This window comes from Scyliorhinus torazame, chromosome 19 (genome assembly GCF_047496885.1).
Source record: "Scyliorhinus torazame isolate Kashiwa2021f chromosome 19, sScyTor2.1, whole genome shotgun sequence".
In the NCBI taxonomy this organism is placed as follows: domain Eukaryota; kingdom Metazoa; phylum Chordata; class Chondrichthyes; order Carcharhiniformes; family Scyliorhinidae; genus Scyliorhinus; species Scyliorhinus torazame.
The window spans coordinates 65,036,806-65,063,784 of record NC_092725.1 but is presented as its reverse complement, the minus strand read 5'-3'; the positions used below and the strand labels follow the sequence as shown (position 1 = coordinate 65,063,784).

Here is a 26,979-nt window from a genome sequence, read left to right as displayed (position 1 = left end):
ACAAGGATAAATGGTAGAGGTTGCAAGTTTGGAAGGTGCTGTTGGTAGAGCCTTGGCAAGTTGCTGCAGTGCACCTTGTAAATGGTACACACTGCTGCCACTGTGCGTCGGTGTGGTGGAAGGAGTGAATGTTGAAGATGGTGAATGGGGTTCCAATCAAGTGGGGTTGCTTTGTTGAGTGTCTTGAGTATTATTGGAGCTGCACACATCCAGGCAAGTTGAGAGTATTCCACCACATTCCTGACTTGTGTCTTGTAGGTGGTGGACAGGCTTTGGAAGTTAGGAGGTGAGTTACTCACTGCAGAATTCCCAGCCTCTGACCTGTACTTGTATGGTTGGTCCAGTTCAGTTTCTGATCAATGGTGACCCCCAGGATGTAGATGGTTGAGGATTCAGTGATGGTAATGCTATTGAATGTCAAGAAGACATAGTTAATTTTCTCCTCGTGGATATGGTCATTGCCTGACACTTGAATAGCGTAAATGTTACTTGCAATTTATCAACCCAAGTGTGAATGTTCTCCAAGTCTTTCTGCATGTGAACATGGACTGTTTCAATATCTGAGGAGTTGTGAATGGTATTGAACATTGTGGAATCATCAGTGAACATCCCTATTTCTGATCCTATGTTGGACAGAAGGTCATTCATGAAGCAGCTGAAGACAGTTGGGCTTCGGATACTATCCTGAGGAACTTCTTCAGCAATGTTCTGAATCTGAGCTGATTTGCCTCCAACAACAACAAACTAGTGGTTAATAAAGAATACAGTATCCTAAGCTTTATAAATAGGAATATTGAATGCAAGAGCAAGGAGTTTATGTGTATGCCATGTGAGAGTACCTTTAAGTCATGGATGTTTAAGCAATGTACCTTTAAGAAAACAGTGATGTCAGAGAGTGGGTGGAGCTGAGGTCAGGTCAGCCATTTTGCAGTTTAGTTTTGCAGGTTTTGTTTGAAAAGAGCTTGGGGAGTGTCTGTGTTTTGCAGTGAGCTGGATCTCGGCCATGAAAGACTATCTCTGGATCATTTGGGTGATGTAAAGTAAAGCATTTAACCTGATGTCATTTTGTTCAAAGGTGTTAAGTCTCGTGGAAGTTTGAAGGAACATTATAAGGAATTATTTACTGTTGCAATATATTCTGAGTTATCTTTGAAGTAAGAGGTGTTAAGAGATCCAATATTTATTTAAGATGTTAAGTTGAGTTCACAGAATAAACATTGTTTTGAGTTTAAAAACCCACGTGTCCATACTTGTAATCCCACACCTAGGGAAAAAACCGTGTGCTAGGAAAAGCAACAAATCCATTAAAGGGAGAGGTTGGTTGAACTCCATGATACATTTTGGGGTTCTGAAAACGCCTTGCCCATAACATGTAAGATATTAGTTTGGCCTCAGCTGGAGTATTGCATCCAGTTCGGGTGCCACACTTTAAAAAAAATGTAAAGGCATTGAAGACAGTGAAGAAAAGATCCATGAGAATGGTTCCAGGAATGAGGAACCTTGGTTATGAAGATAGATTGGAGACAGGACTGTTTTCCTTGAAGAGAATGTTGAAAGGAAATTTGATAGAGGTATTAAAAATCATGAGGGATCTGGATTGAGCAGATCGAGAGAAACTGTTCCCACTTTTGAATGGATTGAGAATGAGAGGGCACAGGTTTCAAGTGATTAGTAAAAGAAGCAGCAGTGACTTGAGGAAACACTTTTTTATATAATGATTGGTTAAGGTCTGGAATGCACTGCCTGAGAGTGTGGTCGAGACAGGTAATTAGACTGTTATCTGACAAGGAAGAATGTGCATTACATGCCTACTTTACATACCTGGCAGACACTTCCAACACCCTCACTGATGTCCACCAAGATGATGCTTGATGTATAGTGCACAGAAGGACGTGCCATTTTAGTGGCAAAACATCATCTGGAGCACAAAAACTACACATGCTATAGTGTCCAATATATCCTTACGAACTGAACACAGTGCTCTACATCAGGGAAAAACTAATGTAACCAGAGCCTGTACAGCTGCAATAATAATTCCACCCTTTTCACTTGGGTGAGGGGGGGAAATGAGTATTTCAAATAATATTTTGTACTGTCAACTATTTTTCGGTGACTTTAGAAATCTCTGTTCATTCACAGCTTTCCCAACACTGAGATATTAAACAAAGCCTATACTCAACCATACTTATAATTACAGTATATATATCAATATGAGCAAGCAGAAGATGAGCAGAGTTAGGTTATCGCCCTGGAACTTTGAAAGACATATCCTTTTTCCAACTTTACTGACTCCCCCATGTGTAGGTGCCCAATAGTCAAAAAGCTCGCCATAAGTTCCATACATTTACGTAATGGGAAGATCAGTCATTCAGATTTGTTTCCTGTATGTCATATAATTGGCAACAATAGAAGTTACTTGTATTTTCTCCTAAGGGGAAACCTGAACTTATGACAAGTGGGGCAGGGTCGATAGGTTCCTGTTAATGGGAGGGAGCGTAATCAGGAGAGGGATGGGCCGGTCAAAACCAATTAAGCTTATGACGGAGCTTGGGGAGAATTACACCATTGATTCAACAGTGAGATGTTTGAGGCTCATTGAGTCAGGGAAAATATCTTGTGGATCCAAAGACATTGACAGCAAGACCAAAGAAACTGGGCATATCCCAAGCAAATTGTAATGGTTGTCAATTTGCTCAATGGGAAGTTTTACTGGAGCCGTGCTTCACTTAAACAAATCACAAGACGTTATTCAAAATGCCAACTGTATTGAAATTAGTCAAAATGCCAAAGGCTACAGCATGTGAATTGGTTGAGGATTGTTAGCCTTTTAGTTGCTGTGATATGAAGAGTCTAAAGTTCTTGTTCCTTTTCACCAAACACCATTTATTTCACTTCCACAGCCTCTGCACAAAACTCTTAACAACACACCACTTTGACAGAGGCCACCTGAAGCCCCTTTACATATGTGTCAATTAATGGATACTTAACATAAATGAGACAACTAATTGCAATGTCTCTCATCCATTTACTTAACAGTCTCCCCGTCCTTGGTAAAAAAAAATAATTAGGTGAAAACAAAATTTCAAGAAACTCAAAAACACACACATGATTTCCTCCCCTTTTTTTTTGTTTGGACGAGAAAGAAAAAAAAACAGTCACAGAAACAAGCGCCCTTCGTTAACAATATCCAAAGGTTTCTGTGAACTCGCCCCTCTTTTCGTAAAACAGTCTGACAGTTGATAGCTCCTGTTGACCCATTTAATTTCTGTTATTTCCCCTCTGTCCAACATCTGCTTCAAACTTGCGATGTCTAACCGTAACCTCTTTTCATTGACGCTTTTTGTAAAGTGCACATTTTCCCACAGGGATTTATTGTCAATTTGACAGTCAATGGGTATATTACCCAAATCCCCTAATCCCAAAATTTCTGTCAATATCATACTTATATAAAAGGCCATATCCACCGCCTCTACAAGGCTTAACGTCTCTGCAGCCAAAGTGCTTTTTACCACTCTCCTTATTTTCTTTGTTTCCCACACAAGCGGGCAACATTTACCATTGTTCCCCAAAAGGAAAATGATAAAACCTCCTGCACTTGAAACCCCATCACATAAATTTGCGTAGGACACATCACTATAAACTATGAGTTTCAAGTGCTTAACGTCACCTAAAACCGGGAACTTCAAAACACACTCCTGCATTTTTAGTTTGGCCAACGCTTTATTTGCTCTTATTATGTCTTCCACTTTGGGATCATTCATTTTTGTACTCAACTCTAAGACATCAAAACTCACGTCCGGTCTAGTCTGTCTCCCTAACCAGTTCAGTTGCCCAATTAAACTTCGCAGTTGCTCTTTTTCTATCTTTGAAACCACTGCATCTTTTTGTGAAACTCGGCCACGACTAATTGCTGCTGGGGTGATGCTTTCTAAATAAGATTGCTGATGTAAAGTTGCCCCAACTTACTCTGTCCAATTTCCAGTCCAATATATTTAAATGCACGGGAAGCCTGACTTCCAACCCTGAATTCTTTCCTCAAACCAGAGATTACAATAGCTTCAAAATCACTAGTCCCACCCCACAAAAAATCATCGACATGCATCATAAAAATGCCAGAACGATTTCCTTTATAGTGCCAGTAAAACATTGCAGGATCTGCTTTCAACTGGCATAAGCTTAACTTTAACAAAACTGACCTTACCGAAAAATACCAGACTCTAGATGCATCATTTAATCCATATACACATTTGTTCAACTTCCAGAGTACCACTTCTGTGTTAGCTGTTTCTTTAGGAGGATGGAGAAAAATGTCTCTCTGGAGCTGATGCCCCTGCAAAAAGGCAGCATTTATATCTATAGATTTGCATTCCCATGCCTTTGTGGCTAATAGAGCCAAGAAGATCTTTAAAATAACCTTTCCTGCTGTAGGTGAATCTACCCTTAAATCCTGATCTTCAAGTTTTCTTCAAATCCCCTTGCCACAAGCCTGGCCTTTACCATATAAGTTCCATCCGGAAGAATCTTTTCCGTGCAAATCCATCTGTGGGATAGAGCTCTTTGTCCCCTATCCGGTACTTCCGTGTTTCCCCAAATTCACTCCAACTATGCAATTCTTGCTGTTTAGCTTCACTAATAACTTTTTCATCTTATTTATTTGAAGCCACCAAAATCTCACGTGCATGTGGGCTTCTACTCCTATTAGTATTCGTAGTCTTACTCATGTTCCGAGATTCTGACAAACTACGTCCCCTCTCCCGCCTGGTATCTCGTTCTGTACTGCTACTGCTTGATCTTTCCCTTCTGCTGTGGGATGTCCTTTCAATAGTTCTCGACCTTTTCCTGCAGACCTGTTCACTATCCGATGTACTATCTGAACTGGCACTGCTTTTCTGTTCCCTCCATTTTTGAACTTCATTTTCCCAATCCATTGTCTTGACTCCTTCCCCTGAATGCTGTACATTCAACCAATGTTTATACTTTCCAGTGGCCTTGCCTGCTCTACTAATAACAGTTGCATCATTCCATTGACTAGGCCCTTCAGGCAAGTATGTCACTTTTGTACCAACTTTTGGCAGTTGCCCTTTCGGAAAAATGGCCTGTTCTAATTCATCAGAAGTGTTATGTTCCTCCACAGAAACCCTGTCTACTGTTAATTGATCATCATAGTTCTGTAACACATGTGTACCAGATGACTCTGGTTCCTCGTCAAGTCTGTCTGCTCTGTCTAAATTTGAAAATTTGTAATCTGTCCCCATTATCCTTGATGAATGGACCCTAACAGTTTGATTACCATGTTGCAAAATAATTGTTTTGCCATCTATGCCTATGATCTTCCCTGGGCCTTTCCGTTCATTAGAATGGTCTCTCTTATAGTATACCATGCCTCCTTGCTGAAAAACGGCATCTGATGGCCGTACGTTATGTCTTAAAGCTCTGCGAATTCTTTCAGAGACCTCTGCTTCCAAAAAAGCTTTTCTACTGCTATGTAATGCATTTAAATGTTCAGCAAAACCAGAGCTAATTGTAGTCCCCTCCCAAGCTGGAGGCTGGTCATCCAAAATGGACGGAATTTTAGGATTTCTACCAAACACTAATTGATAAGGACTATAGCCCCCAACCATCTGCAATGAATTTTTTGTATGTACTGCCCATGCTAAAGCTGAATTTAGCCTGCAATTTGGCCGATCTGCCAAAATTTTCCAAAGCATGTCATCGATGACAGCATGATTTCTTTCACAGACACCATTACTAAATGGGCTTTCTGCAGCCGTATTCATAACTCTGATATTCATGTTTTCACATATATCCCTAAACTCGTCATCAGCAAATTCTTCCCCATTGTCTGTAAGGAATTTGCCGGTGGACCCATTCCTGTCCCTATCCATTTTTCCACGATTTGATCCAGAATTACTCTCTTTTCTTTACTTCGTACAATCGTTGATTGACTAAATCTGGTTGCATAATCTACAAAATGCTAAATAAATATATTATTTGCTTTATCCCAGATCTTAAGGTCCATGGCCACAATGTCGTTAAAGTCCCTGGCCAAAGGTAGGGTTACTAACGGCCGTGCTGGTTCCTTCTGTACTTCCTACAAACTTCACAGCGATCACTAACCTGTTCTATCAGTTTAGTATAGTCGTCATCCCTTACCCCTGCATCCTTTAATAAATTTTTCGCCTCCGAGGAGACGGATGTGCAAATTGCCTATGCAGTTTTAATACCACAAGCTTTTTATCAGCTAAAGTCCCATTTTCAACTGCCATTAACACATCCTTAACCACTCTACTTGAAAAATTTATGTCAGTAATGGAATACAATACTGTCCCGACTGTGTAAATTGTAAGTCCACCGTCTTTCCAAAAACTGTTGCCTTATCCTGTTCCATATCCAGTTACATGTGTGCTTTCTTCATTGACGGTCTGCTCAGAAGCAAAGGTAACTCACTTGATACAACATCCGTGCTAATGAAATGATTCACTCCGGCAACATTGCAAGGGATCACCACTCTTTTCAGCGACTTCAGAGTATTATCATCACCAAACCTGAAACTCGTGGAACTTTCAAATTCCTTAACCTTGTTACAATTTTCAGCATTCACAGAGTCCAGGTAACATTTTAACCAGTCAATTCCACACACAGTAGTTGTGCAGCCACTGTCCAATACAGCACAGTTGAAGGATTCTGCAACCAACACCCTCATTACCGGCGTAAAACTGCTTGTCAGTAGGACAATGCCTTCTTTCTGGTCACTATTTTTTTCCTCTTCTGACTCTTCCGTGTCATGTGTCGCTTCAAACTCTATCATAACGAGTTGGACTGTTGAAAGCATAATGGTATTGAGAGTCACATCGAAAACATCAATTTATCATGCCCCGTGCATTTCTGGGGTTCATCTTCCTGTTGTAGGTTCTAACTGGGTTTCTGTCTTCATAATTTCCTTGTCTTGGTCTCCGTCTATAGTCTTGAGCCCTGTTCGTAGCCATATGATTTTGCCATCATGTTACTAGTGTATCTTCCATATTCTGCCTTATTGCAGGCTGACCTATTTGGGTCATCAGAGCCATCGAAATCGAATGTTTCCCCAGAAACTTTTGTAAAGCTTTTGTCATCTGTTCGAATAAGGTATCCTTATCAGTAAACTGAACTCCTGTCAAAACCAGGAGCCTATCCATGTTGCTCACTCTAGCACAGTCAAGTAATTTAAAGGCCAACACAGACTGTGGAAATTCCAGATTGTGTTTCTGCAGCCTTTTATATAGTCTGTCAAATTCCAATATATAGTCTTCCATGGAGATATCCTCCATTTTCCGGAACTTATCAAAATCCGACCATGCTTCATACGCACTTAGCAAGTCATCTTTCTTATAAATCTTATCCATATAATGTAATAAAGTCTCCAGACCTTCTTCTGAGTCTAACTCTTCCAATTCCAGCTCAGAAAGCACTTTGTTTTGGATTTTACTGCCATATGATAGAGAAAGAGCCAATGCCATACCTTGTTTTCTCTTTCCCAAAGCAGTTACCTTAGTCCACATAACTATTGCACTTCTCCATTGGTCGTACGATTCCCTTTCAGAAAATAAGGGAGGATAGTCATATCCAGCCATCTTTATCCTCGGTTCAGCCATATATCCCTTCTTTTTTTTTCTTTTCTCACTCACTCCTTGGTTTGCTCTGGAAAAGTTGTATCTTTCAATCCTTCACATTTACAAAGCAACCATCCTCTGCTACCAATTGTTAGCCGTTTTAGTTGCTGTGATATGAAGAGTCTAAAGTTCTTGTTCCTTTTCACCAAACACCATTTATTTCACTTCCACAGCCTCTGCACAAAACTCTTAACAACACACCACCTGACAGAGGCCACCTGAAGCCCCTTTACATATCAGTGTCAATTAATGGATACTTAACATAAATGAGACAACTAATTGCAATGTCTCTCAACCCATTACTTAACAAGGATGGTCAGTGCTACCTTAGTTGTGTTGGTAATTCTTGGTGTTCTTATTCAATAGACTGGAAGGTCGGGCCCCACTATGCAGGCAAGCAAACTATCTGCTCTGCTGTTTGAGTGTGGTACTGAGGGAATGCTGCATTGTTAGAGATGTTATATCTTAGAAAAGACAATAAACAGAAGTCCTGATCAGCTGATAGGTAAAAGATTGACGGCATTATGCAAAGACGAGTGAAGTTCGCCAATGTCCTGGATAACATTCATCCATCTCATTAAAAACTGACCATTTGGTTGTTCACCAGTTTCCTTGACCCGGCTCTGGGTCACCTTCCCAAGGATGTCTTCGTATGACTCAGTGCCAATTTTTTTCTGATAACGCTTAAGCGAATAACCATGGGACATTTTTGTTCAAGGTGCCATATAAATGCAGGTTGTTGTTGCTTGTACCAACTGCTGTGTTTACCTCAGGTTATTTGTTACTTTGGGAGATCCTGGAAATAGGTTAAGGGCCATATATATATATATATATATATATATATATAAACCAAGTCCTCTTTTTTTTTTGTTGATTGGTTTGGTTTCTTGGACAGTTTTGTAACCAGACAGCCATCTTAAGCCAGGGACCTATTGCACTCAACCGTTCCACCTTAATTGGGATACTTTGTGGAATAATAAAAATGCACAGTTGAAACAACCAGAACAACGATTAAACATTTCATGGAGAATAAAAAAAACAAATGGCTGAACTGTGATCATCATGGTTTATCTAGATGGTGAGAGACTAAGATAAATTGATGAAGGTGGGTTTGCACAAACACTAAATGAGACACATTATGGCATAGTGGAAGACTATCAAAATGTGGATACACTTACCCTTTCTGCAGACTGGGCTGTGCCAAAAAATATTGGAATAAAAGCTAACCAAATTATGCAGGTGGTGTACATGGTAAATCCAATAGGTTTGGCTTCATTGAAGGTCTCTGGAACACCTCTTGTTTTAATTGCATACACAGTGCATGTGACCATCAGCAGAATGCTGTATCCCAGGGAACAGATGAGAGAAAGGTCAGAAATGTCACATTTCAAAATGCCCCTGGCATTTTCTGGATCAACAGTTCGCTGCTCCCCATAATCTACAATGGTGTGTGGAGGATCGACAGCAAACCAGATAAAGACTCCCAGGAGCTGCAGAGAGATTAGGCTAAAAGTGATTGCCAGCTGAGAAGCTGGGCTGATAAATCTCGGAGCAGAGACAGACGTCTTACCTTGTTCAAATATTCTGTGAATTCTGTTAGTCTTTGTGAGCAGTGCTGCGTAGCTAATGCACATGCCCAGTCCTAGGAATATGCGTCGGAAAGAGCAAAGAACGGTGTCGGGAGTTGCAATCATTAAGAAGGTTACAGCATAGCACAAGAATATTCCAGTCAGCAAAACGTAGCTTAACTCTCGGCCAGACGCCCTCACTATCGGTGTTTCATTGTGACGAATGAAGGTTGTAATAACAAATGTGGTAGCTATAATCCCAAGCATAGCTATGAAGACAGGTACTATAGCCCAAGGAGAATGCCATTCTAGTTTGATGATGGGGATCAGCTGGCAGTCTGTGCCATTCGCATTTGGTTTCCGGTTAAACGGACACATTTGACACGTTGTCTCATCGATTTGGTACTGGTAGCCTTCGCAGCGCTCGCAATGCCAACAGCAGGGCACACCCTTCACGGTTTTCTTTCTCTCGCCGGACTTACATGGCAGGCTGCAGACTGACTGTGGGATGGCGGGTTCTTCGCTGTCCCACTGCATGTTCTTCACCTAAGGAGAGGTAAAAGAGTGAGGTCTACATGACCAGCCATGTCAGAATTTAAATAAACAGTGAACTCTTGAAAATAAGCTTCTTGCATAATTAGTTACAGATTCATAATGGAAAGAAATGCCTGAGTGTAAAAATGTCGTTATTCAGGGGATGTAGGCGGCCCTGGGCTGGGCCAGCATTTATTGCAGATCCCAAACTGCCCTTGAACTCAATGGTTTGGTAGGCGATTTCAGAGGGCATTTAAGAGTCAACCACATTGCTGTGGGTCTGGATTCACATGTAGACCAGACCCAAGGAAGGCAGGTTTCCTTCCCTAAAGGACTTTAGTGAACCAAACATAATGAGACTTTTTAATTTCAGATTTTTATTGAATTCAAATTTCACCATCTGCTGTGATGGGATTCGAACCCGGGTCTCCAGAACAGTCCCCTGGGTCTCTGGAGTAGTAGCCCGGTGACGATACCGCTAAGGCACTGCCTCCCCTTAAGTTGATGCATTGAAGGTTGGAAAATGTAAAATAGTGAGCATGAAATTATAACTTCAAATATTCTATGATTAAATGCATTTGTAAAGGGCGAGTGAGACTCAAGAACCTAAGATTCATGGTAAGACCCTTTGCCAGGTTACTAAAGGGGAGATCCTTCTACACAATGCTGGGGGGTAGCAGGGCAGGAAGGCGATGGAATAGGAACAGGAGTAGGCCATTCGGCCCATCAGCCTGCTCCGCCATCAATACAATCATGGCTGATTGTGGACACACAATGCCTTTTACACCCACATCTGTAACCCTTTATGTTATTGTTAATCAGAAATCTATCAATCTGTACCTTAAGCGAATTCGGTGGCTGAACTGGTGGGGTGAGATCTACTTCCTTTTCTCACTGAGTTGTTTCTTCTGTTTGTGAACCAGGTGGACCCATTGTACTTCGCATCTTTTATTTAAATTTCAAACCACATTTAATTCCAAACCTGACCCCGAGGTTTTCCCAATTCTCCTCAGGTCTTCCACCATTAGCTATTTAGGCACACACTGTTTCTTCAAAATCTTGATTCTTTAAATCTCTCTCTCACTTGACTGAGGTGATGGGTGGAATTTAACAGAAAGATTTCTAAATTCAATTGTGATGGGCTTTGCAGGGAGTTTCCCACTGGCTCTGCCGGGTGTCACCCATCGTTATCAAACGACACTTAGTCATATTTTTGGAACCTGGGGAGTTTCTCTCCAGTTTAACCCACACTTAGGGCGCAATCCTCCAGCCACGCTGCGTCAGAAAAGCATTTTGCCATGGCGCAGTGTGGCCGTGAAAGCCGGGAAACGCCTCACCGTGGATCCACCCAGCAAGAATCAACGCAACCTCGTGAGACGTTGCAAGGTGAATCCTGCCCACAATGGGCGGGTACACCTTTTGGCATATCTGCATATTAGAGCGAGGCAGTAAGCCTTACGCGAATGTGCAGATTCCCGAGGTACCTGAGGCTTTGGGATTCAGTCTCTTTGCCTCGCAGACCTCGAGCGAGCACCATTTAGTACAGTTCCCCACAAATGGGGACCAGACGGAACGGCACTTCTGGGGGTCTCCAAGTGGGTCCGAGGCTCCCAGTTGAATGCCCTTTGAGCATGGTGTTGCCCTGACACTGCTGGTGCCACCTGGGTACCCTGGCATTGCTAGCCTGGCACCCTGGCAGTGCCACCTGGGTGCCAACCTGGCACTGCTCGGGTGGCACTGCCAGCTATCAGGGGGACTGCCAGAGTGCCAGATTGGCACTGGCAAGGTGCCGAGCTAGCATTTTTTGCATGTGTGTGAAAACGGCTGGAAATAACAGGAAAGAAACATAAGAATATTTTAAAAAGGAGCAGGATTGGCCATTTTAGTGACCACAGATGAGTCCTAGGTGAGTGGATAAACTAGTTTGCTTGCAAAGTAATAATGTGTACTGTACTCTTCAGGTCCTAGCTGGGTCTGTGGTGTCAGTTCCAAGTCTGGCTGACTTTTATTATCAAAGTCTATTACCCTGCTCATAGACTTCCCCGCCCCTCAACGGGGGAGCTCGCACTAAACGAGGCTCACGGGAGACTAATTGCTCCAACCCTGTATGTCTCGAGTGCTTTATAACAGCTATTCAGCTTTCTGCCTCTTCCACATAACCCTTGATGTAAGCCTAACCCTCACCCTTGTTGATCAAAAATCTACCAAACTCAGCATGGGATATATTCAATGACCCAGCCTCCACTGCTCCCTGAAGTCAGGAATTCTAATAATTGACAACCCTTGGAAAAGAAATTCTTTCCGAATCTGCTCCGCCATTCTATCATGGCTGATATGTCCTCACCTGTAACCTCCAATGCTACTGACCAAGAGTTGGATTGCGAAATCAGCCACAGCATCTCCTCCCTGTAACACATGACTAGGAGCAGGATGAGGCAATATACCCTCCACAGCCTAAACACCTTCAATGTGATCATGGCTGATCCCATCCTGGCCTCAACTCCACCATCCTGCCCGTTCTCCATAACCCTTCAACCCATTACCAATTAAAAATCTATCTAACTCTTCCTTAAATTTACTCACTGTCCTGCGTCCACCGCACTCTGGGGTAGCAAATTCCACAGATTCACAATTCTTTGGCAGAAGTAATTTCTCCTCAAATCTGTTTTAAATTTGCTACCCCTCATTCTAAGATTATGACCTCTTGTTTTAGAATGCCCCAGAAGAGGAAGCATCTGCTCCACGTTTGCTTTATCCATACCTTTTAGCATCTTCTATACCTTGATTTGATCTCCCCTCATTCTTCTAAACTCTAGAGTATAGGCCTAAACTGTTCAATCTCTCCTCATACGACAAACCCCTCATCTCTGGAATCAATCAAGTAAACCTCTTCTGAACTGCCTCCAATGCCACTACATCTTTCCTCAAATAAGGGGACCAAAACTGTGCACAATGCTCCAGGTGCAGACTTACAAATGCCTTGTACAATTGCAACAACACTTACCTTTATACTCAATTCCTTTTGCTATAAATGCCAACATTCCATTTGCTTTCCTTATTATCCGCTGCACCTGCATGCTCGTTTCCTGTGACTCGTGCGCGAGGACACCCAGATCCCTCTGCATCGGAGCACCCTGCAGTCTCTCCCCATTTAGAGAATAAGTTGCCTTTCCATTTTGTCGATCAAAATGCATGACTGCATACTTATCCACGTTGAACTCCATCTGCCACATTTGGCCCACTCTCCTAACCTATCTGTATCCATTTGTAAGGTTTTTATTTCCTCATTGTAACTTACTGTCTCACCTATTTTTGTGTAATTTGCAAACTTGGCTATAGGACCTGCTATCCCTGAATCCATATCGTTAATATAGATTGTAAATAGCTGGGGCCCAAGGACCAAATCCTGTGGCACCCCACTAGTTACATCTTGCCATCCAGAAAAAGACCCATTTATCCCAAAACTCTGTCTCCTATCCGTCAGCCCATCGTCTATCCAAGCTAATAAGTTGCCCCTAATCCCATGTGATCCCACCTTGTGAATTAACCTTCTGTGCGGCACCTTATCAAACGCTTTCCGGAAGTCTAGATATACTACATCTACTGCACCCCCTTATCCACTTTGCTTGTTATATCTTCAAAGAACTCAAGCAATTTAGTCAAACTTGATTTGCCCTACATAAAACCATGCTGACTCTGATGGATAGCACTTTGACTTTCCAAATGTCCTGATACTTCGCCCTTGATAATTGATTCTAACAATCTTCCAGCAAGAAATGTTGAACTAACTGGTCTGTAATTTCCCACATCCTGCCTCCCTCCCTTTTTGAATAAGGGTGTTACGTTAACATTTTTGCAATCCACTGAAACCTTTCCCATGTCCATGGAATTTCAGAATAATATAACCAATGGATCCACTATCTCTGCTGCCACTTCCTTTAACACGCTAGGATGTAGGCCACCAAGCCCTGGGGACTTTTCTGCCCTCAATCCCAAGAATTTGTTGAGTACCATTTCCCTATTGATGCTGATTGTTCCAAGTTCCACCCTTTCTATTAACTCTCCATCTTAAATAGGAGACCCCTAATTCTGAAAATCATCCCCCTAGTTCTTACTTACATCTCTCACTACCCTAGTCTCCTGCATTCCTCAGCAGCGTACCACCTCTCCCGGCGGTGCAGCTGAGGCTTCAGTGGCTGATGGGGCTGGCAGGTTGGAGAGCCTGCCCACCATCCTTCATTGGGTGGTGGGTACACGGATAGCTGATTAGGAGGTCACCTTTGATAAACTGCCAATGTTCTGCTGCCAGCAAATGTGGCGAGTAAATGTGATATAAACGGATCGACATGAACCACTGGTTCATTTTATGGAAGGGACCTGCCATTTCCCAATCTGCCACCAGTTTTGTACCAAAGTCGTTGAATTTTAACTGCCCTCTGAAAAGCCGCTCAGTCACCACTGCTTTTTCACAGCGCCTCGGGAAAAATGCCAGCCGTTCGAGCAATGCCCACCTCCCAAGAATCAATTTGGAAAATTAAGACATGACTCAGTTGAGATGTTTGAAACCTCAAAACGAGATGCTTTAAATGAATTTCAATAAAACGTTCTGACCGGCTTACAGGAGTGACAGGGGACAGAAAATGATAGCACAGAAATTGGTGGTAATGGCAATAACAGAATTTTCTTTGTGCATAGACACCATTACTGTCTCAATGGGTCTCATTACGAAGCCATCCATTCCTCCAAGTGGCGCTGAACAGCGCAGAGGCTGATAATGACAGTAATATCCCCTTTTCAACAAATTAAATTATTGCTATAATATGAATTCTTTACGAAAGAATAATGCACATTATCCACTGTTCCAAAAAGCAAAGTTGTTATATCACAGCGAGCATTAAAACACAATTTGAAGACATCAAGGAATGGATAAAAAAGTATTAGAGATATTTCCTATCTGGCTAGACTCTCTTAGCATCTATTGAATCTGATGCATAAGATACCCACGCCTCACAAAGGAAAGTTTATCTTCACACAAACTGAAAACTTTTCCCAAGATAAATTCAAACCCACACTGTTACTTTTGTTGGTAACAAGGGGGAAAAAAAACGTTGCTTACGTTCAAGTGAAGGTAATCAGTCCACTGTCCAATAACCTTATACTCATGAGAGGTCAGGTTGGAAACCTGATATTGGTAGATATCGTACCGTCCAGGAGCATCTCCATTTTCATTATATGTCACGGGGGTTCCAGCACTTCCTATAAGAACATTACAAAGTGCATGTGAAGACCATAAGTGAATAGAACTAAACTTGAACTACTGTGAACAACATGGAATGCGTCATTTAATTTGAGAATGAATGGCAGGAGCATCTGGGTAGGAGCCTGGACCTCACAATTAAAACTTATCTAGAAAAACATAATTTTTAAACTCATTTTCGGTTAGCTGCAAGGAAAAAGGCATACAATAGGCATTGAGTTTCATATACTTCCAATGTCATACATACTGCTTGAAGTACAAAGTGATATAAGATGAATGTGCATCTTATCCAGTCTATGACTGATTTTTATTTTGTATTTCAGGGAGAATATGTCAAAATAAAACAGCATTAATGCAGCACGCAGGTACTGGTGAAGGAAGGTTGTGACAGCTGTGTTAAAACCTAGATTGGCTCCACTTTGAATTGCTTTATGTCAGAAATACAGTGAAACCAGGGGAATCTCTGATGTAAAGGAAGCATTTTTGTCAATGATCCAAAATAACTTCAGTGGCAAAATCAACACAAAAATGTTATTGCACAGAGCTAAGTGGCAGAAGTGGAGTTTTCTCCCTTCGGTTCAAATTCAGCCTTGACTCAGGAAATTTGATTCCTCTATTTGTCAGCTGGAAGCTATGCCGGAGTTCACGCAGTAGCATCTCAATCCTGAACACGTATAGGTCCATGTGGCATCAAGCCCTCAAGCATAGATCATCTCACAGCGAGAAGAGACAAGGATAATTGTTCCGGAGACTTTGCGATGTTGACATCAAAGATTTATTTGTGAGATCGGAGTCAAGGCACACCATTGGGACATAGGAATGGGAATTTTATACTGATTCGGTCTTGTGGAATATTTAGCCCAGGGATTTTGGAGGAGTTATCAATCTCCATTGCTTGAGTCAGTAACTTGTCAGAGATACCTCAAAGGTGGCAAAGTGAAACAAAAGTTACCAATCAGTGGACGCTAACATGGTAAGCTCTGAGTTCCACTTCTGTGGAATTGGATGGAACAATGGGTGGGCAAAAGATGCTCCTCATCAATAGTCCTCTCACAACCCATCGCTTCTAAATATGGTTGGTGCAGATTTATTGTAATGGGAGACAATGGCAATAATAATATTTCCCATCATTGTTCCAAGTCAAGGTTAGGTGCAAGGGATGCCTGTATGTTCCGCGTGTCTGCTGTAATTCTGGGTCATAGATTATTCAAATGGTTTGCGATCCTCCAAGGATTGATCACAGTGAATTAGGCAAAATTCATCCAACACAGTTGGACAAGCTACAATGAGACAAAGCAACTTCACGGCCTGTCCCTCAACCTCAGGCATCTTTACATGCTTACGTGACACTGCAAATGGCCCTGGCACCTTACCTTTATAGAAACATAGAATGCCTACAGTGCAGAAAGAGGCCATTCGGCCCACAGAGTCTGCACCGACCCTTCGAAAGACCACACTACACAGGCCCAATCCCCCGCCCTACCCCTGCAACCCCACCCTAAGGGGCAATTTAGCACGACCAATCCACCTAACCTGCACATCTTTGGACTGTGGGAGGAAACCGGAGCACCCGGAGGAAACCCACGCACACACGGGGAGGATGTGCAGACTCCGCACAGTCACCGGAGGTCTGAATTGAACCAGGGTCCCTGGCCACAATGGCACCACCGTGCCACAATGGTGACCCTACTTCAGGAAATGAGTGATACTGGCAACAGACAAGGAGTGAGTGACTAGGGATCCGGGTTAAATTCTGACCCCGGGTAATTGTCTGCGTGGAGTCTGCACGTTCTCCCCATGTCTGCGTGGTTTTCCTCCAGGTGGTCTGGTTTCCTCCACAGTCCAAAGATGCCTGGTTAGGTCGATTGGCCATTATCAATTGCCCCTATCTGGGGTTACTGGGATAGGGTGGGGGATTGAGCATAGGTAGGGTACTCTTTCAGAGTGTCGATGCAGACTTGATGGGCCGAATGGCCTTCTTCTGCACTGTAGGGATTCTATGAATGGATTCTATGTTTGCACTAGTCCTCAGTCTGAAGAACATCTTTGATTTCACCATTGTAGTACTCTCCTTGTCATTTCTCTCAGGGAATTCCATGGCATCTTTCTGGGGAATACAGATCAATCTGCACTTCACAGCTTTTGTATCTTCATTCTACTGATTGCATGCTCCATCACAGGTACAGCCTCATGTATTGTTACACTGAAATAAAGGCACCTATCACTCATAAAGGATTGGCAAAACATGTTGAGGGGTTCATTTACTTAGACTATGCACAGGAGAACAGGTACACGTAGGTAGAAAGCTTGAAAAACAATCAGCAGTAGAGCTATGTGTCTGTGTTCTGCTCAAAGACAAAATTGCAACTGAAGCTGGATCACACGACACACTTCCCTTCTAGTGATTACATAGAATTACATAGAACATACAATGCAGAAGGAGGCCATTCGGCCCATCGAGCCTGCACCGACCCACTTAAGCCTTCACTTCCACCCTATCCCTGTAATCCAATAACCCCTCCTATCCTTTTTGGACGCTAAGGGCAATTTAGCATGGCCAATCCACCTAACCTGCATGTCTTTAGACTGTGGGAGGAAACCGGAGCACCCGGAGGAAACTCACGCAGACACGGGGAGACCTTTCAGACTCCGCACAGACAGTGACCCAACAGGGAATCGAACCTGGGACCCTGGTGCTGTGAAGCCACAGTGCTATCCACTTGTGCTACCGTGCTGCCCCCCATGCTGATGTTATGCTGCAATCCCTTAAAGGCATATTACAACATCCCTCTTTCGTTTTGTCCCTTTCCAAAGAATTCTGGGTTGCATTCTCTGCCGGCAGGATGCTCCGTTTTTCCAGCAGCCCGGGGTTTTCCCAACTGCGTGGGGCTGCCCCACAATGGAAAACTCCATTGACCAGCCGGCAAACGGAGCATCCCGCCGGCGTGCTGAAACAGAAATGTGGCGCGGCAAGGCGGAGAATCCAGCCCTATAACTATACACAATACACATTCATATTTGGTTACCATCACATTAGTGTACAGAACTGACGAGTCGATGAGTGTTTGATGTGAAAGGTAATCTTCTGTGATGAGCAGATCTTGTGATGGTAACCTTGTCTGGAGGTTTCTTTAATTGTTCAGTGATCTGTGAGGCTATCATTCTTAGATATTGTTCCTGGTTGCATTTGGGATCTTGTTCTAAATGCAAAAGGACTGTATTGTGGTTGAGGAGCTGGAATTGACCTGATTTGTCCTCAGTTACTCCTCACCATTGCACCTTTGTGTGTAATGATAGGACATTGGTTCCGAACAACTCCCTTGTCAGATTATCTAGTCTCCATGTTCCTTCTGTGGGATCCTGGATACAAACTTGTTGACCCAAGTGTAAAGGTGCTCTCTAGTTTCAGAAAGAGTAGAATGGGTGGGAGTAGTCAGAGTGGTACACACTTGACTGCTGAATGGAGGCTCTGCCTGTGATGGAATAGTTGTACATAAAAGATCTTGCACTCTGATGTAAATTGCAATATATAGGTCTTGCTTGGTCTGTCTGCATTTGAGGATTAATAGCTTCACCATGCTGACCATCTGTTCATCTAGGCCTTTGATCTAGGGTAATGAGGAAAAGAAATAGTGTGATCAATATTCCCCTTCTCACATGTATATGAAAGTGGCTTACCAGTAAATGTGGGCTGTTAACTGTAATGGTCAGTCGAGGCAAACCAAATAAACTAATGTAGCACTTAGGGTTTGCGGGACAATTGTGCTTAACATATTGTGCAATTGTCAAATAATGGGATACTTGGTAAAGTCATTGACGATAACATGAAAGAGATTGGATGCAATTTTGGATGAAGGATGGGGGAAAGCCTCATGTGGAATCTGTGGTGCTTTGAGTTGACTTGGCATATCTGCTTGACACGTTTTGCACTTCCTGACTTTAGTGTCATTGTTCATACCCAGCCAATAGGTGGTCTCTCTTCCGTGTCTTCTCATGCAGGCTAAGCCTATGTGTGAATGATGAAGTTGTTGGAAGAATATCAAGTTACAAAGATTCTGGTATTATGACCTGCCTGCCTTTAAAAATGACTCCCCGGGAGATACCTCTCTCAACCCAATAAGTCAAAATGGTAAATTGAATAAAGCTATCCTTTGATGATATCTGTAGAGTGGAATTCTTCGCCATCCATTGTAGCTGTTGGTATTTGCATTGCACAAAATGTACCAAATCAGTTGACATAATTTCCTGCAGGTGCAGGAGTTGCAGCTCCCTTCAAATTTCCAATTTTGTCGCAACATCCTGAATATTTCGAGGTAAGGTCGCAAACGGAGATGATAGGAGCTTGATCTGCCGTGTGAGGTCTGACTGATTCCATGGATTGTCACTGGTGCGAGGTCACGGCATGCTGGTAGACATACAATCGCTGGGTCTTTAGTGTCCATGATGTAGAACATCTCTGACACCCAAGAAGATTCATTGTACTTGCACTCTGGGATGATGGATCCTGCACATGGAATGAATGAGCCTTTGTACGCCAAAAGTGTAACTGCAGTAGTTTTCATCATGGTCTTCATGTGTGTGGGTACATGTCTTTCAGAATTCACACATGTGGTATGTTGGTACTTGCCCTGTGTCAATCTTGGTCAATAGTGAATAGTTACCCGCTTTCTTGGGACAGATAATTTGATATTGGCAACCAGCAAAGACAGTAATGGCATCCAGCTTTTCCATGGGATTGACTCTGGGCACGATTTACCAGCTGTTCACGCCGGCAGGAAATTCCGGTCCCACGCCGGTGCATGGGTTTCCCTGCAACAAGAGGTGCTGTCACTGGGAAATCCTGTTGTCAATGGCGGGGTCAGTAGATTCCGCTGGTGGTCTGCCTCCGCCGCTTAAAAACACGTGGCGAGGTGGTCGGTAAATCCCCCCCAGTGTGGACGACGTGTTCACTGCTCTTAATCTTGTCATGCGCATCATCTTCTACTTCCAGTTTGTTAATCACCTCATCTGTATGTTTCTGATGGCATACTGGATGATCATCCTTCAAGATACCTGCGTGTGCCACATCTTTGTAGAATTGATGAAAAGCTGGGCATTTCCTTGGCACATGCAGAAGGTCACACCTTCCACATGCCTTGCTAGGTTTGGGTGTCCTAGTAAATGCGTCAAGAACTGCGGTTATACTTAGGACCTGCAAGATCACTTCCTACTTAAGACCATCATTGAGTAGCCCTTCGATGCTATAAATCCTTAGATGTCCTTGGATCGTTCTGGAATCTCCATGCAAGTGGATGTGATCACCAACTCAACAGTTCTGTTTGCTAGCTCCATGTTTGATAAAGTACCTACCCTTTTCTCTGCATCTGTTGACAAAGTGGTCTCGGGATTCTGTAGGCTTTTGTCAAAAAACATGGGGCTGGATTCTCCGCCGGTGGGATGCTCCGTTTTGCCGGCAGCCCGGGGGTTTCCCGACAGCGTGGGGCTGCCCCACACTGGGAAACCCCATTGACCGGCCGGCGTAACGGAGCATCCCACCGTCAGGGTTCAACAGAAATGTGGCGGAGCGGAGAATCCAGCCCATCAACTCTAGTCAACGAATGCGGACTTTTATCCTGATTCTGAACCAATCTTCCAAAGTAGTCCCTGGGTGGGATTCTAGTCCCACCAGCCCCGTTTTCCGGCGCGCTCCTGAGGATTCTCCCTTCCCGCAGCTGGCAAAGCGGGGGATCCCGCCAACGGAGAATTCCGCAGCATATCTTTTGGAGATTGTTTAACTCTTCTGCTGTTAACCCTGATGTGTTCAAGCTCCGTAGGCCTCCATTCCCATTGCTCGGTGAATTTTTATGGCTTGCTTGTTTGGTTCAGACACACCTGAATCAAGAAATCATACCTCTGTACACTGATTAAACATTTGGAATTCATGTAGTAGGTCAGCCAGCTCCGAATTGAAATGGTGGAATTGGGTGGACATTCTGACAATATCCATTTGACGGTTCTTCTCCTATAGTTACGGGGATGAGTGTCACTGTAACCGGTTTCATGCACTTTCCCGAAGCTCTGCCTATTATAAGCCCAACCCACCCTGGTCCGATTTTTATGATGGTTTTGTTGTTGCTTTCTGTTTTGTTGGACTCTCCCTCGCTAGCTATTGATCCAGCCCTGGTCTGGCGCCTCCCCAAACCGAGTTAACGATGCTGACCCTCTCAACATGCTGTCCTACTCACAATGAGGGTTTAGCTCTGCTTATTAGCACTTTATCTGAGCACTATCCCAGCTCTGGGTCTTCAAATTATTTCTGTGTAGTCACCACGTTGTGATTTCAACACTATCTGATGCATGCGATTCCATTGCGAATCAGACCAGAACGTTGAAAATTGTCACATGCCCTGTAGCACAATCTAAGGGTGTACTTGCATCTGTACTTAATCTTGCTGATGGGCTGTTTGACCACCGCTGAGCACTATGTATTATTATAATGATATAAAGGCATCAATCTCTCATAAGAGATTGAATAAACATTTTGGCAATTCATTTATTTGAACTATGCACTGGAGGATAGCTACACATAGCTGTTGTAGAAAGCTTGAAGACATCAGCAGCAGAGCCGTGTGCGTGTGCTGTGCCCAAAGGTTCAAAGTGAAACCAAGACTGGATCATATGACACAGTTTCCTTCTAGTGATGTCATGCTGTTATGCTTTAAAGGCATGTTACAACACACCCAACCCCAAGGAGAATTACACCTTGTTAGTTTGAGCAGGCAGGACCGGATGAATTGCATGGCAACAGTGAGGAGGAACATGTGGTAGGGGCAATGCAGGAGCAGGATGTCACTGTTGTAGTGACAAGTTTGTACAGTTCATCAGGGATACTGAGATCTCCCAATGCCCGCATAGAAATCAACGCTGCTATCTCAGCGCAACCATCATCTGCAGCCATTTGGTACTGCACACTATATCAGACTAAGTCTGGCATCAATTATGTCAAGTCTATCAGCTATCTTTGTGCACAATAATTTTGCAGAAATGTTTCGCCACTTCAAGCTGAAAGATCCTTCAGGTTATTGGTGACTTTTACCAACTAATAAAGGTCAAATCAATGGGATTGTATTCAGATAAAGACAAAAAAAGGAAGGGATGTAACGATAAAACAAACTAAAATGGAAATGGGGAGAGGTTGTTTTTATCAACAAGTTGTAATTTGCAGTATTAAACTGGGTGAGGCAAATGGTTACAAGGAAAAATCTTGAGCCAGTTAAACACTTGCAGAACAAGATTATGTGAGAGATATAGGGCAGAATTCTCCGACTCCCCGCCAGCTACCGAATTCTCCGGCGCCGGTTTTCGGGCGGGGGTGAGGAGCACGTCGCGCCGGTCGGAGGCCATTGGCAGTGGCCCCCCCGGCAATTCTCCGGGCCCCGATGGGCTGAGCGGCCGCCCGTATTCGGCCAGTCCCGCCGGCGTGAAATGGATATGGTCCATCCCGGCGGGATCTGGCTTGTCGGCCGTCTAGTGGGGTCCTCGGGGGGCGCAGGGTGATCCGGCCCCTGGGGTGGGCCCCCACGGTGGCCTGGCCCACAATCGGGCCCACCGATCTGCGGGTGGGCCTGTGCCGTGGGGGCACTCTTTCCCTCCGCGCCGGCCTCTGTAAGGCTCCGCCATGGCCGGCGCGGAGAAGAAACCCCCTGCGCATGCGGTTCTGCACAAGCGCCAACTCGCGCCGGCCCACGGCGGCCCTTCGGCACCCGTTGGCGGGCCGCCAACCCCTCCGGCGCTGGCCTAGCCCCCGGAGGTGCGGGGGATTCCGCAACTTCTGGATGGCCCGACAACAGAGTGGTTCTCGCCGCTCTTGGAGCCGGCGTCGGGCCATCGCGCCAAGCGTGGGAGATTCCCGCCCACAACCTTTGCAATAATGGCCTGTAACTTCCTCAGATCGACAATCTCTGGCAGAATGCCACTCCCGATGTACTTACCTACACTGTAATTCTAAGCCCCTGCCTTGCCCAAGCTTCCTCACTCAGGCTGGGTGAGACAGGAGCAGCTCAGTGCGCCCCGGTTGCATCAGTGCTGAGTAACTGGGGCTCGGAGAGGTAAGAAACGTTCCCTTTTCATGGTTGTAAAGGGGAAGGTTAAAGTGACAATGAAAAGGTAAGTGACCCAGACAATGGTTGGGGGGATCCAGACTGGGGGGAGGGGGGGGGGACTGGAGTCAGACCGGAAAGAGGGCGGAGGGAGGGGTGTCAGGTCAGAGAGAGTAGGCGGGCTTGGGTCGGAGAGACAGAGAAGAGAAGTGTCAGATTGGACCATGAAGGGGGGTGTGGACGGACAAGTGTTTGGAGGGGGTGTGTGGTTGGATGGTCAAGTAGGACTGGAGAGAGGGCGGGCTTTGAGTTGGGTCAGACGGAGCGGGGGAGGTGCAGAAGTAGGCGGGGTTTGGTTGGAGAGAGTAGGCGGGTTCGGGTTGGAGGGACAGCTAAGGGGAATATCGGGTCGGGCTGGGGGGTGTGCAGTCAGGTCATACTTATGGGGAGAGCAGGATAGGGGTGTGGAGGATGGTCATTCCAGAGCAGGGGTCGTGGGTTGGTTGGGGGGGGGGTCAGTTCAAGAGGTGGGGTAGTCAGTCCAGGAGAGGGGTGGCCCAGACCAGAGGGGTAGATCTGGGGGGTGGTTAGGTCCGGGAGAGGGGAGAGTCAGTCCAGGAAGGGGGGGGGAGGGGGAGGCAGGAGTTCTGTGCCATAGAGGGCAACACAGACAGGGGGAGTCAGTCTGTCAGTCCGGGAGAGGGATGGCTCAAACCAGAGGGGTAGATCGTGGGGGTGGGGTTATGTTCGGTAGAGGGGAGAGTCAGTGCAGTGGGCGGGGCGGGGTTATGTCTGGCAGAGGGGAGTCAGTGCAGGGACGGAGTGGGGGAGGGGGGTCTGTCTGGGAGACGGCACCGTGGACGGGGGTGGGAATGGGGGGGGGAGAAACGGGGGGGGTGGGGGGGAGTCAATCTGGGCGGGGGGAGTGGCTTCGGACCAGAGGGTGGGGTGATTCGGGAGGAGGGAAGTTCGGGCTGGTGGTCCAGGAGGTCGGACCAGATGGGGGTCAGTCCATGAGGTGGCGGGGTGCTTTGACCTGAGGGTGGGGGGGAGTGGTAGGAAAGGGGTGAGGGGTAGTCGGCGGGGGGGGCGGGGGGGGGGGGAGTCAGATTGAGCATTGTGTGGTGGGTCCTATGTGGGCTCACGAGTACGGGGGTGTCCCATGCAAGGCTGGGTCTGGATATTTAAATAATTGCTCTGGATTTAGAAGTACATTTTTTCCTAACCTCAAAATCATCCAAGATCAATAGCAAAATTATCTCGTGAATTATCTGAATTTAATAAGGTATTCAATAAAAAAACAGGATGGAAGCTTATGTGGTTTCATAAAAATCAGCTTGAACTATAAAATTCCGCTAACCAACTGTTCTGCTCAAGAAGCACTAAAACACTCTGATCACAGGCTGGTACCGAGTCGATAAAAGGTTGGTCAGTGAAGCTGTTATGAGGTACAAGGACTAAATATAAATCTTGCCGATCTGTTTGTGAAGGGGAATCAATATTCAATCACATTGCTGATGTGCCAGCTGGGAAGAGCTCGGAGTTTAAAAGGTCAAACTCCCCAGGAAAGCTGGTGCTCCAATTGGTGATGTGAGTAGCTCAGGATTCCATAGACAGATGGGCAACATTACACAGCGGGAGAGAGATAGGGTTCAGACAGTTGGCAGTGAGACAAGAGTTGCCTAGAGCAAAGTCTATTTCAGATTATCCTTCGTCAGTCGAAGTAAACTTTGTACAAAGTATGTTCCTTACACGAGGCAGCTTTAATTTTGTGAAAAGTTCAGCACAAGTTATCTTCATTCATGGGATGTGGGCTTGGCTGGGTCAACATTTATTGACCGTTCCTAATTAACTCAGTGGCTTGCTAGTATTTAAGAGTTAACCTTGGGTCTCATGTAGGCCAGACCAGCCAAGGATGGCAGATTTCCCTTCCCTAAAGGCCAATGCTTTCTTAATTCCAGATTTATTTTTTATTGAACTGAAATTTCACCATCTGCCATGGTGGAATTTGAACCCAGGCCCCCAGAGTATTACCCAGGGTCTCTGGATTTCTAATCCAGTGACAATATCACTACACCACCACCTCTAGTAGGGTCAATTAGAAAGGAAAGAATAAGAAAGGAAAATAAGAAAGAAAGGAAGATAAGAAAGAAAAGATTAGAAAAGAACTCAAGGAAATAAAATATAATGACTAATTGTAGCTGCTGAGAATGTCCTAATGTGCTTTCTCAGAATCTGCAGTCATAATCGTTGTGGAGAGCGAACACAGCTACCATTTTGATTGAAACAACACTAACATGTTGTGGTAGTCTGTATTAAGGGTATTACGGTACCTAGGTTGAGGATGTAAGATCATTGGTGTGGGAGGTACCTGAGACAGGAAGATCATTGGTGAAGCCTGCCTGCTGGTTCCGCCCAGTAAGGCGGAGTATAAGAGTCTGTGTCTCCCTAGCAGCTGCATTCTGTACCTGCGCTGCTGGGGGAAACATCTAGTCCAATAAAGCCTTCAATTGTCATCCAATCTCGCTCTACCACTTCCTAAGGGTTCCCTTCGGTGTCACAAATGGAGTCTCGGTCTTCCAACGGAAGATGGACCGAATGGTTGACCGGTCCGGTTTGCGGGCCACGTTTCTGTGCCTCGACAATGTCACCATCTGCGGCCACGACCAGCAGGACCACGACACCAACCTCTGCAAATTCCTCCATTCCGCAAAAGCCCATAACTTAACCTACAACAAGGACAAATGCGTGTTCAGCACCGACCGTCTAGCCATCCTCGGCTACGTGGTGCATGATGGAGTCATAGGCCCAGATCCCGAACACATGCGCCCCCTCATGGAGTTTTCCCTCCCCCACTGCTCCAAGGCCCTGAAACGCCTGGGATGTTTTTCATATTACGCCCAGTGGGTCCCCAATTATGTAGACAAGGCCCGCCCACTAATCCAATCCTCGGTTTTCCCCCTGTCGGCAGTGGCTCGACAGGCCTTCAGCCGCATAAAGGCGGACATCGCAAAGGCCATGATGCACGCAATCGATGAATCCCTTCCCTTCCAAGTCGAGAACGACGCGTCCAACGTAGCTTTGGCGGCCACCCTCAACCAAGCGGGCAGGCCCGTGGCCTTCTTCTCACGCACATTCCATGCTTCAGAAATCCGTCATTCCTCCGTTGAAAAGGAGCCCCAAGCCATAGTAGAAGCTGTGCGGCACTGGAGGCATTACCTGACCGGCAGGAGATTCACGCTCCTCACTGACCAACGGTCGGTAGCTTTCATGTTCGATAATGCACAGCGGGGCAAGATAAAGAATGATAAGATCTTACGATGGAGGATCGAGCTCTCCACCTACAACTATGAGATCTTTTATCGTCCCGGGAAGCTAAATGAGCCTCCTGAAGCCCTATCCCGCGGCACATGTGACAACGCACAAGTGGACCGACTCCGGGCCCTCCATGAGGACCTCTGCCACCCGGGGTCACGCGATTCTTCCATTTTCTCAAGCCCCGCAACCTGCCCTACTCCCTCGAGGAGGTCAGGGCAGCCACCAGGAACTGCCGTATCTGCGCGGAGTGCAAGCCGCACTTCTATAGGCCAGAGAAAGCGCACCTGATAAAGGCTTCCCGTCCCTTTGAACGCCTCAGTATGGACTTCAAAGGGCCCCTCCCCTCCACCGACCGCAACACGTACTTCCTGAACGTGATTAACGAGTACTCCCGGTTCCCATTCGCCATCCCCTGCCCCAACATGACTGCAGCCACCGTCATAAAAGCCCTCCACAGTATCTTTACACTGTTCGGTTTCTCCGCCTACATACACATCGATAGGGGGCCCTCCTTCATGAGCGACGAGCTGCGTCAATTCCTGCTCAGCAAGGGCATCGCCTCGAGCAGGACGACC

At 45.2% G+C, this 26,979-nt stretch overlaps 1 protein-coding gene across 2 annotated transcripts in view; it reads right to left on the bottom strand.

Moving 5' to 3' along the window:
• The window catches only part of LOC140396179 (metabotropic glutamate receptor 8), a 707,540-nt gene that overhangs the window by 95,755 nt on the left and 584,806 nt on the right, over nt 1-26,979 (bottom strand). For both annotated transcript variants that reach the window (XM_072484442.1, XM_072484443.1), the window contains 2 exons: nt 14,868-15,007; nt 8,828-9,763 (listed from right to left, as the gene is read on the bottom strand). In XM_072484442.1, coding sequence (XP_072340543.1) covers nt 8,828-9,763; nt 14,868-15,007 — 1,076 coding nt within the window. The remainder of the gene's footprint in view (nt 1-8,827; nt 9,764-14,867; nt 15,008-26,979) is intronic.